Source organism: Lissotriton vulgaris (genome assembly GCF_964263255.1).
Source record: "Lissotriton vulgaris chromosome 8 unlocalized genomic scaffold, aLisVul1.2 SUPER_8_unloc_1, whole genome shotgun sequence".
Taxonomy (NCBI): Eukaryota; Metazoa; Chordata; class Amphibia; order Caudata; family Salamandridae; genus Lissotriton; species Lissotriton vulgaris.
The window spans coordinates 1058377-1075843 of record NW_028240615.1 but is presented as its reverse complement, the minus strand read 5'-3'; the positions used below and the strand labels follow the sequence as shown (position 1 = coordinate 1075843).

The 17467-nt window shown below is 43.8% G+C and overlaps 1 protein-coding gene across 4 annotated transcripts in view; it reads left to right on the top strand.

The window, feature by feature from the left end:
• The window catches only part of LOC147672953 (CD99 antigen-like), a 271236-nt gene that overhangs the window by 62900 nt on the left and 190869 nt on the right, over nucleotides 1-17467 (top strand). For all 4 annotated transcript variants that reach the window (XM_086947860.1, XM_086947862.1, XM_086947863.1 and 1 more), the window contains exons 2-3: nucleotides 11994-12047; nucleotides 14104-14148. In XM_086947860.1, coding sequence (XP_086803986.1) covers nucleotides 11994-12047; nucleotides 14104-14148 — 99 coding nt within the window. The remainder of the gene's footprint in view (nucleotides 1-11993; nucleotides 12048-14103; nucleotides 14149-17467) is intronic.

Here is a 17467-nt window from a genome sequence, read left to right as displayed (position 1 = left end):
GATTCTTGATCATCAGTTGAAGCCTACCAATGTCTTCACAGCTCTGAAGCCATCTCTGTGGAGATAGGCCCTTGCCATCCATTGGTGCAGTGACCCTTCTTCCAGCCACTTCTTCAGGTCACCTTTACTGCAATTGCTGAGGCCTTCCTTAAGAACATTATAGATGAGGTGTTGTGCATCACTACACAGCTGTTGCAAGCCAAGTGTACGAGTATGATACTAAAAGTTTTTCTATCATTGATCAGGTTTAATGTGATTATCATAAATTCCAACATTGCTGTCCTCTTCCACATCTGAAAACAGTAGAGCACTCTCATCACAACTCTACCTGCATGTAGTACCGGCTGGTAGAGTAAGTGTCACATTGGACCATTCCCCCGGGCACATTTCTTCCAGATTAGCATATGCATGGATTCTTGACAACAATGAAGAATGATTGAGTACTATCAAATCAAATCAAAATCTTTATTCGATTGTAGATTTTACAATCATAAAAGTACAATTTATAAGCACACAATTAAAAACATTACAAACAATTCATTTCAAATGGCAAATAATGACACAGTATACAGTACAATATATCAAACAATATGAGCATGGGCAATATATGATTAAAAATATAAATAACTGTAATCTTAAAAAGCACCTAAAATTTTTGCAGCGTGGTTAGCCATCCATGCTTTTCCTGAAGCAAATGGCTTTTTAAAAAAAGTTACATACAAATAAAGTGCAATCGCTATTCAGTAGTTGTAAGTAATAAAGTGCGGGTTTAATTTGTGTGAAACTCAATTTTTTAAGGCACGGTTTAAGGTATAATTTCCGTGGGGTAGAGTAATAGGGGCAGATAAAAAGGAAGTGTGCCAGATCTTGAGGAGACTTTCCGTCGCAGCCACAAGCTGGCAACACTTCGCCCCGTTGAGCACCACTTGGGACTGCCAATAGAAGATGATAGAGGTCAAAGCGGAACCTTGTTAAGAGAAACCGTTCATAGCTAGACATAGGCCATGTCAGGTAAGGTTCCATTTGCAAACATGTTTTTAATAATAGGTGTTTCCTAACACTGACCTTCTGTATCTCAACCTCTTCTCTGTCGGAACATCTTAACAGTAATATAGCATTCTGAGCTCACATCAGATTTTGTAATTGAGTTTGGGGCATAGAACAGATCCTGTCGATCAATTGCCGTTAGGCTGTCCTTTATGTACTTCACCCACGGTACCTTAAACCTCCCATCTAGCTGTAAAGCTTCTTTCAGTAGGGCATGTGTTAATGGAATATCATTGTTCAGCCAGCAGTTCAACCAACATATGACTGGGCTTACTGCTATTCTGTCGCCTAAGTAGGGGATCCCCAGCTCCTCATGTACCGAGTAGTTCCCAATGCCCCTGGGCAGTCTCAGAATCTTTTTTAGGAAGTTGTTTTCTGTAACCTCTAGGTCTTTAATCTTACGATAGCCCCAGAGCTCACTCCCATAGCAGGCAACAGCAACGCTTTTTGCCTGGTACAGTTTAAGCAATGCGGCCAACGGGCAATTGCCGATTTTTTTTTTTTTGCAAAGCCAAGGATGGCCGCATTGACCCTTGTTGTTTCTCCCTTCTTCTTGGAGACTGCTGGGCCCCATGATAACTTGTGATCTAGCAGGACCCCGAGGTAAGACAAAGAGTTGGTTGATGGAATTTTCTCCCCATTTATACTGAAATAGTCAGTTTTCAGAACACCCTTACCTGCTTTCATAACGTAGGACTTGGAGTTATTTATGCTTAAACCACGTGACTCCATGAATTTGTGGAAGGAGTTTAATAGTTTCTGGAGACCGATTGCTGTTCTAGAAATAAGAACAGCATCGTCAGCGTAGAGTAATACGGGTACCCCTTTGCGCTCAACTAAGGGGTAATCTGCTTCTACGTTTAGAAGAAATTCCTCCAGTTCGTTAATATACAGGTTGAATAAAAATGGGGCCAAGATACAGCCTTGTCGGCCACCCCGGTTTATTTTGAATTCGTCCGTTACATTAAGGTCTTGGGAGTAACGGACGTTCGCTCTTGTATCTGTATGCAGATCAGCGAGGAAGTTGACAAGGTTCCTCTCTACACCCATTCTCAGCAAAGTAGCCCATAATAGGCTTCTGTCTACACAGTCAAAAGCGGACGACAGGTCCATAAATGCCATGTAGACAGTGCCTTGTCTCGCCAGTGTATACTTGCTTAGGATAAGGTATAGGTTCAGGCACTGCATAATGGTCGAATGACCTGGTCTAAACCCGTATTGTATGGGTGAAAGGATGTTATTATCTTTAGCCCAAGTAGATAACCTGTTAAGAATTACACCCCCCCACCACTTTAACTACTGAATTTATTAAAGAGATTGGCCTGTAACATAACGGGCTACTGCGATCGCCCTTCTTAAAAATGGGGACTATAGTCGAAAGACCCCAAATTCTTGGGCATCCAGATGTCACCGCTGCGTTTATTACAGCCGTGAGAACCAGAGCCCAGAAAGGGATGCTGGACTTAAACAGGTCCGGCGGCAATCCATCCGGACCCGGGGCCTTGTTGGTGGTTAGACCCTGTATTCCCCTAACAGTCTCTTGTACTGTGAAACACAGTGGAGTCGCAGTTGAAGTTAAAAGATCATAGTCTTCCCGATGCTCATTACTCTTGAAAATTGTGCTGAAATGGGACACCCACTCCCCCTCTGGGATGTTTGTTCCAAGGGCTGTGTCGTTTGGATTATCAAACACAGGTTTGTTAATTATTTGCCAGAACTTGCTGCTGTTCCCCAACACTGATGGGTCTAAAAGGGATTCAATAACGTTCGCCTTAATTTCCTTTTTTCTAATGGCTATTGCTTTTCTATAGGCCAAACGGAGATTTTTTATCAGGACACAATCTCTGGGTTTAGTTTTTAATGCGTGTTTCAGATCCCTACTTGCCTTTGAGCAGTTATGATCAAACCATTTGGAATTATTCTCACTATGACCCTTTGTTGGCGCTGTGAGCATGGAGCCAATTTTGGAGACCAGCCCCTCGAACCTAGACAAAATGTTCGAGGGGATTGAATCAGACGAAAGGCAGACAGACAGCTCCTCTTCACATGCGCTGGTTATTTTAGTATACAGGGTATCTTGGTTTACCATTGACCATCTAATACGACGCCTTCCATTTACGCACCTTAGCGTGCCATGATCAATGCGTGACTGTCGTTTTGCAAGTAATGGTCCACCCAAGTTTATAACAAGGGGATTATGATCACTGTATACACTAGTGAGAATAGTAAAGTGCGAGACCCATTGAACAGCATCTGGAGATATTAATATATGATCGATAAAGGATCCCTGCCTGTGCCCTTTAAAGGTTGGGGTGTCAAAGATTTTTGTATCGGGGACCAGCGACATAGCTACAGTCAAGTTGTATTCGTTCACTAAATCGTTTAGGTTCTTACCGCCCCTGCTATGGGAGAAGTGAAAACCTTCCTCATTATTACACCCTAAGGACCCCAATGATTGAGTAGGAATTTACATCCTGTGAGCAGTACTCAACCAGACTATCCTCAACTCAGTCTTGAGTAACCTAGGTGAATAAATAAGCACCTCAGGAAATATTGCGTCCTGGATAGGTGGTGGGCCCAGACTGGGCTCATTCAAGACTGTCTTGGGAGAATTCAGTATCTCCCCTTCTCCCTTCCACAGCATGATTGCCTTTATAATTCATCACTCTATCCGGAGAGAGGCCATCTACATTCAATTGAGGCTAGCCTACTTTACAAGTACTGAGACTATTACCAACCCTCTTTATAATCGCTCTATTTGATCGCTTAATATTTGAGGAACAACCCCATAGCCACCTAAGCCTCTGATACCTCTGAATTCCTAGCAGCTGTCAGGGATTTCCCACCTTGTGTATATACATCAAAAGTGATTGGTATTTTGGTATTACGCTCTGTCAAATTGCATGGTTGGCCCCAGTTAGAGTCAGACATGCAAACTCTTTAAAGAGCTATCTATAGTAACTATCAGTACCTATGAATATTCAGGCACCCAAGACAGACTAGGAACACAGTAAAGCCTAGAGAAATGGGTACAGAGAACCTTTTACCGCCTCCAGCAAAACCATCCAACAGTAATATAAGTAGAATATGGCTTTGTTCGCTGCATAGGTAGTCTACTGCTAGATGAAACCTCAGCAATGTTTTATCACACATGATCTGCAAATCATTTTTAGGTCTCCCCTACGCACCGCGCATGCGCTGATAGGAGACCTTTAGCCATCGTGCAGCTCTTTTTGAAAGCACATACTCGTGCTTGTGGCGTCATACGCCTTGCGGGAGTGCGCAGTGGCGCACCACAAGCACGAGTATGTGCTTTCCAAAAGGGCGGACTGCTATCCCCAGCGTGCGCGCACCACTTGCGGGTGCAACCCTCCGCCTCTTACTCAAGCTGCAGCATGCACGCTTTTTGTTTTTACTTTCAGCGCGAGGCGCGCACTTGTTCTCTCTTTTATTCATCCCATAACAAAATGCACCCACAGACTTCACAGGAGGCGCTTTTCAAACTTGTATCTCTCTCCAAAAAGTGCTCACTTTCCATTCACCTTAATGTCAAAAGGTAGCCTATCCTTTTCTCTGAAATGTCAGACTGATGCAAAAAGAGAGTCTCTTCTGCAAATGCAGCATGTCTTACTGCGAAAGTAAGAGCGAGACACACGCAAAAAGAATATCTCCATAGCTAGATAAGAAAGGCAGAGGAGCCGGCGGTGTTCGGCATCTACTCTAGAAGATGCCATGTCCTGGGTCTCCACAGAGTGTGACCCGCACGGTCCCCTGCTGCCCACCTCGTGCCTTGACACCTGTGCTTCCGGCTCCACATGTAGTTTGTTTAAGTATCCTCCCTAATGGGATTGCCTTATTTCCATAACAAACTCACAGCCTGCCGTAACATCAGCCACCTCATTCATTACTGGTAATTAGATATGGATTCCCCAACAACTTCATCCCTTATGATGAATGTCCCCCCTGACAGTCACCATTGCACATTAGCATTTTTCCAGTGCATTCAATACATCATCTCCCTCCGCTCTTTTTTTCTTCAGTGGACAGGAATATATTTTAAATAAAATATGAGCAATCCATTGCGGAGATTTATTCGTTCTGACGTGCCTGGAATCTTCTGCAGAGTTTTGAATTACTTCATTATTTACTTGTACGTCTTTGCTTCACAGTTTGATTGGATTTCAATGGAGTGGGCTCCTCCCCAGGGGAGCCAAAACTGAACCGGACACAAGTGTTCCTGCAGATGGGAAACAAGAGGCGACTCCTACCTAAAAGTACCTCAGAAAGGGGGTGCTGCGCCTCCGGGCGTGGCACACTTTGGGCCTTGGACCTTACAAAGTGTGGCAAAAAGGGAACTTTTGCAAACGAGGGAATTGCTTATGTAGTATAGGACAGATCATGTGCAAACCTATGAACGTCTATTCACCAAGAAACAGCCCAGAGAAGGGGCTGGCATTGCACACCCTGTGACCTTGATGACTTCATAGATTTGACCTTTCACCCCACCCCTAGCCCCTTAATAGCCAACTATTTGCTTCTCTGGGAGTAGGAGGAAGGGTACAAAATGGAAACAAGCATTGGCATAGCCAATAGGTCTCACCTTTGGGACCTTATACATGATTAGCCATGCAACAGTTTTTGTTGCACAAGGATATTCAGGGCTCGACAAATTCACTCGCCCGCTCGCATTTGCGAGGGAGAATGGATGAGGACGAGCTATTTTTAGCTCCTACTCGCCCTTTCTGGCGAGTAGGAAACAAACTAACTTTTGTCCTCTGCCTTTGAAAACGGAGCAAAAGTGACAAGATAACAAGATTTAAAGGCATTTTTATTGCTCACAAAGGAACTATGCAATAAAGATGCCTTTAAATCTTGTTAACTTGTCACTTTTGCTCTGTTTTCAAAGACAGAGGTCAAGTAGGTTGCAGTTGGGTCGAGGGGATTTTCCAAGTTACTAGACCTGCAGGACTAGTACAATTTTTCAGATTTGTCGAGCCCTGATATTGTGCTGCATAACTAAGGACTTATAAGGTCCCAAAAGCGAGACCTATTGGCTATGCCAATGCTTGTTACTTCAAGAAGCTTCCGTCATTGAAAAAAGCATTGCTGTGTATCTTTACATTGGCTAAGCACAGAATCGATCTGTGCTGGTGTTGTGCATCCATGAATCACACATATTTTAAAAGCTTTCCAGTTATTATTTTGAACATACAACTTTTTCCCTTAATGGTTTGAAAGAGTTTCACTAAATTGAGATTTATTTTCCAGTATGTTTACTTTCCTGAAGAGGCATTAACACACTATCAGTCTTGGCATGCTCATATCCTTGTGACCAGATTCAGGAACCTGAGTTCACCTGCTCAATTTTTCTTGCAATATGGTAAATTCGATCAGTAGAGCTGCCTCAAAAACTACCATTGCCTGATAAATTACTACTTATGTATCCAATTGTTTATTTATTTATTTATTTATTTATTGGCATTTTTAAAGCGCAACTTATACCCAGGGGTGTCTTGGCGCTGATTAATTTGCCGGCTGGATTAAAAACTACCTTGCTCAGACTCTATTCTATACCTGGAATTATTTAAATTATTTGTTAAACAGCCAAGTGTTTAGTTTTTTGCGGAATTGGAGTAGTGTGGGACATGCCTTAATGTCCTGGGGTAATGTGTTCCAAAGTTTGGAAGCTGCCACTACAAACCGTCGGTCTCCCCACATCACAGTTTTAGTGCGTGGTACCATGAGTTGGTTACTGTTGGTAGAGCGCAGTTGGCGTGTGGGTTGATACGGTCGTAGATGGTCTTTGAGGAACTGTGGGCCCTGTTTATTTAGGACTTTGTACACAATGCACTGGGATTTAAATCTGGCTCTGTTCTGAATCGTCAACCAGTGTAGCTTGGAGATGGCATTGGAGAGAGGAGCAAACTTCGGAATTCCCAGAATAAGACGTGCTGCTGCGTTCTGTATGGTCTGCAGTTTTTTTATGACTCTTACTTGGGCGTTGATAAAAAGCCCATTGCAATAGTCTAGGGATGTCAGGACTAGTGAGCTTACCAGAGTTTTAATGGCAGTTGTAGGAAGATAAGGACTTATCTTTCGGATCATGCGTAGTTTATGGTGGGCTACAGAGGCCACTTTACTAGCATGGTCCATGAAGTTCAGATGGTTGTCGAAAATTATTCCCAAGTTCCTTACTTTAGTCACTGGATTGGGGGGGCACCAAAAGTTTGGGGCCACCATGAGGCAGGCCATTCTGGTGAGAGTTGTCCGAAAATCATAACTTCGGTTTTTTCCGAGTTGGCTAGGTAATTTGCATTTTGCTCTCCCCTGAGGCGGAAGCCGGGGGAATCTTCTCTATACCTTTCTAGCCCATAATATCACACCTCCTCGCTATTTTACAGGACTAATTGTTTTAAAAACTGTATATTATTTTAATTGCGCTATTTTAACCTACCACTACCTCGAAGGTGAGATTACTTCACCAGAGGTCGCCGTTTAGCTGGCAGGCAGAGCGCGCTGCTGGAAGGCGCCCTGACCTCACCTGACCCTCCAGAGGCGCCATCTTGGTGAGGGAAGGTCAGCGCTGCAGTCCATAGAACCCTCCCGCCCTCCCAGGATACTTAAGGCAGGGACAGGGTTGGCTAGGTAATTTGCATTTTGCTCTCCCCTGAGGCGGAAGCCGGGGGAATCTTCTCTATACCTTTCTAGCCCATAATATCACACCTCCTCGCTATTTTACAGGACGATCTGTTTTAAAAACTGTATATTATTTTAATTGCGCTATTTTAACCTACCACTACCTCGAAGGTGAGTTTACTTCACCAGAGGTCGCCGTTTAGCTGGCAGGCAGAGCGCGCTGCTGGAAGGCGCCCTGACCTCACCTGACCCTCCAGAGGCGCCATCTTGGTGAGGGAAGGTCAGCGCTGCAGTCCATAGAACCCTCCCGCCCTCCCAGGATACTTAAGGCAGGGACAGGGTTGGCTAGGTAATTTGCATTTTGCTCTCCCCTGAGGCGGAAGCCGGGGGAATCTTCTCTATACCTTTCTAGCCCATAATATCACACCTCCTCGCTATTTTACAGGACGATCTGTTTTAAAAACTGTATATTATTTTAATTGCGCTATTTTAACCTACCACTACCTCGAAGGTGAGTTTACTTCACCAGAGGTCGCCGTTTAGCTGGCAGGCAGAGCGCGCTGCTGGAAGGCGCCCTGACCTCACCTGACCCTCCCGAGGCGCCATCTTGGTGAGGGAAGGTCAGCGCTGCAGTCCATAGAACCCTCCCGCCCTCCTCCGCCCAATAATGAATAAAGATAAGGCACCATCCCGCCCGCGCACCGGGCGGGCGCAGCGGGCGCGCCAATGGCGTGCCGAAGGCGCGCCTAAGGCAAGCCCGTCTGCGCCCGTCCGCGCCGGGACCGGGCCGAGGGCCACGACCCCTGGTCCGACTTTTACAGGCGCAAGCTCGGTCTACCCTAGGGATGCTCTCCTTAGTTTCAGAATACCTAGGAACCACGCCTGCGCCACATTTGATCTTTATAATACGCAGACAGAAAGCCAATTGTGCTGCCTTCACTGCCGCTATACAACTCTGCCGCAAGGTGTGAAGAACCCCTTAAAACGAACATCTACTTCCGACAAAGCAACCTTAGCCCTCATTAATGCACGGTCTCTTTGCAAACATAGCCAAGAAATTGCTGACATGATAACAGATACTAAGTTAGATGTACTTTTCATCACTGAGACATGGACAGATGACTCATCTGGCCCGGACATGGTCTCTGCCACACCCATAGGCTACAAAGCATACAGACAAGATAGATCAAGACAGAATGAGAAACTTAGACAGAGAGGCGGAGGGATCGCCATTATAGCTAGAGAAAAAATGGAGGTAATAGTGACTCAAATACAGGATACCTCGTGTGAGGCCATGATGTTTTCTATTAAACTTAGCCAACAAGTTAACTTTAAAGGGCTTCTTATATATAGGCCCCCAGGAGCCAAAACTGGCTTTCTAACAAGTATTAGCACACACTTGAAATCTCTAGCACTAGAAGATTCGATCACAATATTAGGTGATCTGAATTTTCACCTAGACGATATTAACAAGAAACTCAAGCTCTCATTACGGATATGGAAGTCCTGGGGTTACATCAATTGGTTACCTCATCTACTCACCAAGCGGGACACATTTTAGACGCCATTTTTACCAGTGCCCAGGGGCTCCAAGTATGTGATATCCGTCCACTGCCATGGACAGATCACTATGCAGTTTTTTGCACCTTGGCTATGGATAAAAAATCTATCACAGACACTTCCCCTCTTCAGCCTGTAACCTTCAAAGCCTGGCACAATGTCAATCAGCGGGATCTAAAAAACATCAGGATGATTCTTGCCCACTAATCTCGGCTAATCCCAACCTGGCCATACAACAACTTCACGACTGGTTGGGACATGCCATGAACTCATTAGCCCCCACTAAGAAATTATCCAAGAACAGATCCACCCCCACCGCACCATGGTACTCGGATGAACTAAAAAAACAAAAATTACAGAACAGATACTGGGAAAGACAATGGAGAAAGTCTTATGATCCTACAAGTAAAACTAAATACAAGGAGGCTTTGGCAATATACAAAGCCATGATTATAAAGGCAAAAAAAGAGTACTATATGATGCAAATTGAGCAGGCAAATAACTCAAGCAAAAAATTATATGAAATAACTAAAGTGCTCTCGGGCAATACTCCAGACCTGACCCCACCTCAAACCCAAGAGATGTGTGACGCCATGGCCGACTTCTTTTTTTAAGAAGGTGGATGATATTTATCAACCCTTTCTGGCAAAAATCACGCACTCAAATGATCCCAACATCAGTCAGGAAGACTTAGCACCAACAGGGACTTCATCCTTCACAGACTTTCAACCACTGACAGAAGATCAAGTACAAAAAATTGTGTCGACAATCAAAGCTGGATCCAAGTTGGATCCTTGCCCATTATCGGCACTTTTACCGGTGATGGATTCGATCATACCAGTCTTGACTCAAGTCTGTAATTCCATCCTGCTTTCAGGGACATATCCCCTTAATCTAAAAACCACACTGCTCAAACCACTGTTGAAAAAACCAGGAGCTGATAAGTCAGAACTAAAAAACTACCGACCCATCGCCAGCCTCCCGTTCATGGCCAAAGTGGTGGAAAAGGCCATGAACCTACAACTAACTGAGTATATAGAAACCCACAATAAGTTAGACGATACTCAGTATGGATTTAGGAAATACCATGGGACTGAAACTGCCCTTATTAAAGCAGCCGAAGACATAAGAATAATAAGAGACCAAGGCGGTACAGCGGTGTTGGTACTGCTGGACCTCTCAGCAGCTTTCGACACGGTCGACCACGGTATTCTGGTCGACCGTGTCAGAAAAATAGGTGTATCGTCCACTGCAAGAGCTCTCCTTGCCTCCTTCCTCTCGGAGAGAACGCAGGCTGTCACTCTGGGCCCCTACCAATCTGCCAAATTGTCACAACCGTGCGGGGTACCGCAAGGCTCATCCCTGAGTCCGACACTTTTTAATATCTATGTGTCGGACCTGGCCAATGTCATCAAGGCACATGGGATAAGCCTAACCTCCTACGCGGACGACACGCAATTGGTGCTGGCCATAAGGGGTGATGGAGAGGAGGTAGCTAAAAGATTCCAGAGAGGACTGACAGAACTAGGTGGGTGGATGGCAGCAAACTGCCTAAAACTTAACTGCTTAACTTAACTGCTTTCCATTACAGAGCCTGTCCCTTATTCTGACTGTCGATACATGTTCCATCAGAGGTAAAGCAACAATGGTGGCATTTCTGTGTATGCTGTGGTCCTTATAAGTAGTCGGTGGAGCTGTATCTTTGGGTGGGATATAGTTCTGCCTGATCACGACTGGTCTGTTGATCCTGCACTCGGTTTTCATGGGTGTGAAGGACATCTGACCCAATGTTGGTGGATGGTTAAATCACATGGTGCTTTGGCTGAAATATCTGTCAAGCCTCTGTCCCTGTGCCTGCCCGATCATTTTTTCACCAAGTGTATAATAGTACTTGCAAGGGCATGTACTGCAAAGGCATGTAGTGCTTTTTCCTGCCAGGGCACATTTTTTCCCTTCCTGCAAAACATGGCCGGCTCCACACCCCTCATCCCCAACCCCTCCCAGCACTTGCTCCCCACCTCCTATTTGCCACCTGCTCAGAGCAGGTGGTACATGTGTTATTCCCCCCTCCTCTCATACATGAAAACTGTACAAAATCCTGTTTAACCCTAGTCTGAACAGTTATTCCTCCTCATTCGGTGGGATTGTTTAATAATTGCATGCACATACTTTACTGCACAGCAATGTTCATTTTGTATGCAGTTTGTGCCCTGCTAGTGCCCTGCGACTTGCAATATGGCCCAAAGTTGGGCACCCCACATGGAATTTGCAATCCCTGAACGCTCAATGCTTCACCCTGAGGCATGAGCATTTCTCTCTGGTCCACAGGTTTGGAATAGGAGAGAGCTTCCGGGAATTCGTTTCGATGACACAAAGTGACCCTTCTTACCAGAGCACCATATGGGCAGGAGGAGGTTTCTTGGCTCAGTCTTCTAAGGTGCATGTTTGTAGAAAATCTTCACAAAAGGTATTCTAATGGGGAGGAACATTTCTAAGTAACCTTAATACTTAATTAGGATTCTAAAAAAGATAACCTGTCTACCTCTTCTTTGCATTCATTGAGCTTCTGACTTGTTGAAAGTGTGCTTATGCCAAGGGAAGTCTTACAGAAGTGTATATATGAGGTTCGAACAAAATTGTTACCCAGCTGTGCCTAAATTATTTAGTTTGTTCCACTCAGTTGGAAAGTCAGTTGATTAATAAGGCTTTCTTGTTTGGATATTTGCATTGAAGTATTTTTGTTGTTACAGGTCAAGATGATTTCGACTTGTCATTTGCACTCGATGATGATGATCCCACGCCAGGTAAGCAAGTGTTGTACTCTGTTTGAATAATCCTCTGTAGAAAAAACCTTTTTATCCCATTTATTTTGTTGCTCTGGGGACTGTATGTGTTTGGGTATTTGCTGAAAGTATTCTTACCCATAGAAAGTGATGGCAGGTAAAGCCTACAGAGCTATCAATTGTGCCTACTTCCCAGCCTGCTCTGGCACATGAAGTCCCTGCTTCGTCTCTAGATTGATCCCAAATTTCGGTTCTCTGTTTCTGAGCAGTTCAGTGGCCCCAGGCCCTCTAAACAACTTGGGGAAGGAGGTGGAATAAACATGAACACAAGAAGAGATATTGTATTACTCTGAGCGGGGAATGCTCCCGTCACCTTGACTCTCTCCCTTGAGATCTATTCATATGTGAATTTTTTTTCATGGATCCTCACTGTGCAGGGATACTGTTTCGTAAAACTTTATATGGCTATCAAGAACAGCCATAAAAGTACATATAAAATAACACAGATAAAACAGTTAACACTTTTTGATATGATACATACAACGATAATTGGAAAATACTGTTAAATGGCAGTACCACTTAAAAAAAACATTATTTGGAGTTCTTAGCATTTTACCTCTAGTCTGGGGACATTACGGATTTGTTTCCAGTGAGGCTTTATTGCCTCTGTGAGTTAGCACTAAAAGAAGTGAGTGTTTTGCACTCCCCAAAGGTAAGAGTTTGGGCTCTACAAGTACCCGAGGATCTGAGATACTGCTTTTTTCCTTCACTATATTTTTCTGAAGGATTTGGGCATGAGTTGACTGAGGGTAGAATCAGTCAACTCCTGGCCAAATCCTTCAGAAAAATATGGTGGAGGAAAAGAGCAGTATCTCAGATCCTCGTGTGCTTGCAGAGCACAACCTCTTATCTCTGGGGAGAGCAAAACCTTTATTTCTTTTCTGGTAAAGACTGTAGGTACTCTGCACACTCCCCAGTTTGGTTTTTCCTTCAATCACGTCCCCTATTTAGAAAATTACAGCATTTGACTTGTGCCTAGCCCTACCAATAGGTACTTTATCTTGGACCAGTTAGGCAGCAGAAAGGTGATGGATACAAATTGTGGAAATGCTTGTGTCAGTTGTAACCACTGGTAGTTACTCAGTTATATGTCTGTGGGTTTGAATGGGAATCCATCATATGAAGATCTTCTCAGCACTGTATGCTAGCCCATGACTCCTGAACTGCAACACAGCCACCCCAGACCTACTGTATTCTAAGCAAATACAAGGAGATGATGGACAGAGCGATGAAACTTCAGATATTCACCACCAGTCACAGATCTGGGTTGAATCCATCATCGTTCTTCAGCTCACTTTGCCACCCCAGTACAGATCCAACCATATGCAAATCAGTATGACCCTCATGGGAACAGTCTAGCCCGAACTGCCAAGGCAGGTATTCCCTGGACCGGAAACAAGCATCCTGGGACTGGTTTCGGGGTAACACCGCTCATCAACCAGGCTAGCTTGAATCCAGTGGCAAAGTGAGCAACGGACCCACATCTGGGCATACACTGCCAACTTAGGGCGAATAAAGCAAACACAAGGAAATGATGGACGGAGCGCTGGAACTTTTCAGACACTCACCCCCAGTCACAGATCTGGGTTTAATACATCATCGTTCTTTAGCTCACTTCACCACCTCAGTTCAAACCCAGCCATATATACTTCTGTCTTGACCCTGTTCTTCATGGGAACAGTCCAGCCCAAACTGCCAAGCCAGGTCTTCACCGGACTTTAGCTAAAGCACGATGATGGATTCAACCCAGATCTGTGGCTGGGGATGAGTGTCTGAAAAGTTTCAGCGCCCTGCCCATCATCTCCTTAATGACAACAAATTGGATTTATTTATCTAATATACTTAATAAAGTGAATTTGTTCTAGAGTAATACAAACCTGAGGGAGCTATTGTTACAGACTTAGTCCCTGCATTTGTCATTGGAGAATTTCTGATTTGCCTGTGAATGTCTTTTCTTTTTTTTTTTAAATACGTAAGCAAATCAGTACTCATGATGTGTCCTCCGTTTTACATTTAGCACCTACGCCAAAGAAGCCAGTTGCCACTAAGAAACCAAGTTCTGGTGAGTCAAATTGCAAATGACCGTAATCTTATATGTCCCACTTACAGTAAAAATAAAGGACTGTAAAACTGCTACAGAATGGGTAGATTTCATCCTTGCATGCGCTTCACTTGCACTATTGGAGTAAAGGATCAAAATGAAAATGTAATGCGCTTGTACAAGGTTGTCTTCGTTGATGCCCTTGAACACCCACATACATTGGGCAGAGTTGTATTCTTCTTCGTATTATCATGGTTTTATTATTATTATTGTTTTATTATTATTTTAATCAGTTGTTTCACATTGTGACAATACTTCTTTCCCACTTGGGCTAAGTTTAATTTTTTTCCTTTTAATTTAAATTTCAGTCACCATACTCTTTTTTGGGGGAGGGGGTATTCAATAGGGCGACCTTGACCCAAAGGTATCAGAGCACTTTAAATGAGCACCAGCTGCGTTAGAAGGACACATTAATTTTTGTTAGGCACGGGGAGATTAAGTTATTTGCCCAGAATCACAGGATGTGGAACGTCCCTGCCGAGACTCAAACCCGGTTCGCCAGCTTCGATGACGACTGCTCTAGCCGTAAGGCCACATCCTCTCTGTTGTTCAATGTCCTCATAGAGAAAACCACAATATTACATATGGAAGGGTGTAGTGAATCATGTTCCATTAGTTCTGGATGCTTGACCCATGTTTCCTCCCTTCCAGTTCCCATTCATTCAAACGTCCGGCTCTCAATCCCTTTGCCTGCTTGACTTCTTTTAGTTGAGTAGAAAAACTAACACAGTACGGAAACTTAAGTCGGGTTCCCGGTGGTCTAGCAGTATATAGGGCAACGCATGCGATAAGCCCTCAATTTAATAATTTTCATGCTAGGAGGTGAGACCAGCGATGATCCTAGTAGTACTAATGTACCATGAGTTTGAAGAAGGCGCAATGGATTTGTTTCTACCTCCGTTTCAGGAGGCCCTGGCCACAAAAGGCATGTTCTTCACACATATGTTTGGAAATAGCCCTCAAGTGAAATTTTAACTTTAAATATCTTTCTGCGGTCATCAAAAACGTTCACACATTCCAAATGACTCCATTCCAAAGTATGACTAGTACTTCAACAAGCACTTCACAAAAGCGATAGAAGTACTCATCCTCGCCCAGCACTATTACATTGACTCACCTGTATCCGCATTTACCAATCCACAATTGATGCCTACAATCAGTGGTAAGTGCAGCATCCAGACAGATGTCTGAAAGCTAGAAACGTCTTGTCAATATTACATCTTCAATGCTAGATAAATTACAATACCTGTGCAAGTTTAAGGGTTTCAAGGCATCTGGTAGTGAACTGCACATTTCGGCACAGTGGTAATTTGGCCAGAAAAAAATGGTTGAAAATTAAACCTGTTTTAATGTATTGAGCTGGTCTCGGTCTTCAGCAGGGCACAAAGTGGAATTGCTGAGAATGAACAGAGAGCACAGACTGGGTAGAATAATGTGGTGCAACAGTGAAGCTGAAATGGGACTCTGTCCTTCAGCACAGTTCAGGCAGGTGCCTGTTGGAGGACTCTGCATAGCAGCCCTTGGTGGATCTAGGTAGGGGTAAGGGAGATCAAGTGAGCTAATGTAGGTATGGTGTGGCTACCTGCATTCCCATTTCATCAATCTATAGAAGTTGAATCAGTACTTTTGTTTTTATAAACCTAACCTAGTCATACATAATGGAGCCCCTTTCCATGATTGAAGGTGAGGCACTAACGTATAGATCAATTTCAGCCTTAACCCAGGGTTTGAACGAGCAGCCCCCCCAAAGAATTCAGACTGCCCCCGCCCCCATTGTAAAAATAGGCCTATCTGCTTTTTTTGTGCCTGGAGTTTGATGTGCATGCACAATGTTCAGGATACTCCTTCAACAGTCTACCTGATATTTCTGTAGCTATGACCAGAAACCCTTTCTTTAATGCTTGAGGCAAAGTACAACAACTACGCCTCAAGGTGTCACTCGCCTCAGATGGAGGTTACTTACTTTGGCTGTATTCTGTCCCATAATTCTTGAGTTCCAACCCAGTAGTTAAGTTGGTAACCGCCTTCATAGTCTAGGCTGCTAATCGATTTAGGAGTCCAGACTATCTTGCAGGACAAAAATTAAATATGTGAGAGCAGTTTTATACCGAAGCGCTCAACTATTACTTTGAACGGCTGTGGTATAACATCACACTCACTCGTGCCACAAAAATGGGTGCTCTACATCCCTGGGTTAACTGTATGGAAACCCCAAAAGCAATGAAATGCATCAGAAAAAAAAAATGAAAAAGGCCCAACACAGAGTAGTTGTGCAATAGCAGAGACCCCTCATATACATATCAAATTAATCAAATCTAAAATGCCCGAGCACTGAATATGGTTCTAAATGAATTGTTTATTTCATCTCACAACAAGATGGAAAACCCAGTGAACGCGATTTGTCTTAGAAAGCAAATGAAACTTCTTCAGGGCTGTCATAAAACAGAATAAACATACCTACAAATACAATAAAAAAAATACGCAATTTAAATGGGCCTTATGACAGAACTCAGAAATATTATAATCTATAGATACATTACCACAAAATGAAAAGTACCCAAATATATGGCACAAACCATGTGAAGTTAATAATTTGTTACCATGAAGTACTTATTGTTAATTTAAGCATTTATCCTGTTATATCTCTGACCAAACAGAAAAGTAATATTGGTACACCAGATGGTAGTAAGACAAATGGTGAACACAAATTAAGTCCTCATGGTTTGGTGGTAGTGGTCAGGCAAGGAGCAAGCATATTGCATAAGTGTGCTGGACCTGAGGGCCGTTCATCTAGTCCTTACATCTTTCCTGTCAACTATCTCTGCCAATCCCATCTTACTATAGATAGATGATACCAATATAATGTCATTTCTCAACTGGAAGGGAGGGATACTGCCCGTCTGGCATTGAATGCAATCATGCAACATTTAGATCAGCATTTCATCTTTTGGGTGTGCTAGACTTCAAAGTGGAAGAGCTGAAAAGACATTCTAGAACAGCAGGAAAAGAGGCTACAGCGTTTCTGCATCAGTTGAACACCAGGGGCTGGTTTACAGAAAATGCCTTGGGGGCGTGCGTGCCCACTTTGTGAGCTCCCAGGGAACTTTGGTATTACAGAAGGGGCCACAGATGCTTTTGTGACTCCCTTCTGTAATGTTGATAACTCTGGTGCACAAACATCCCTGCCCAACTGGTTTGCATGATTAGTTTACTACATATCTGTACTATATTCCTGGCCTCTGTCTTGCCAAGCATGAGGATAAACTTTCTGCTCTGTTTA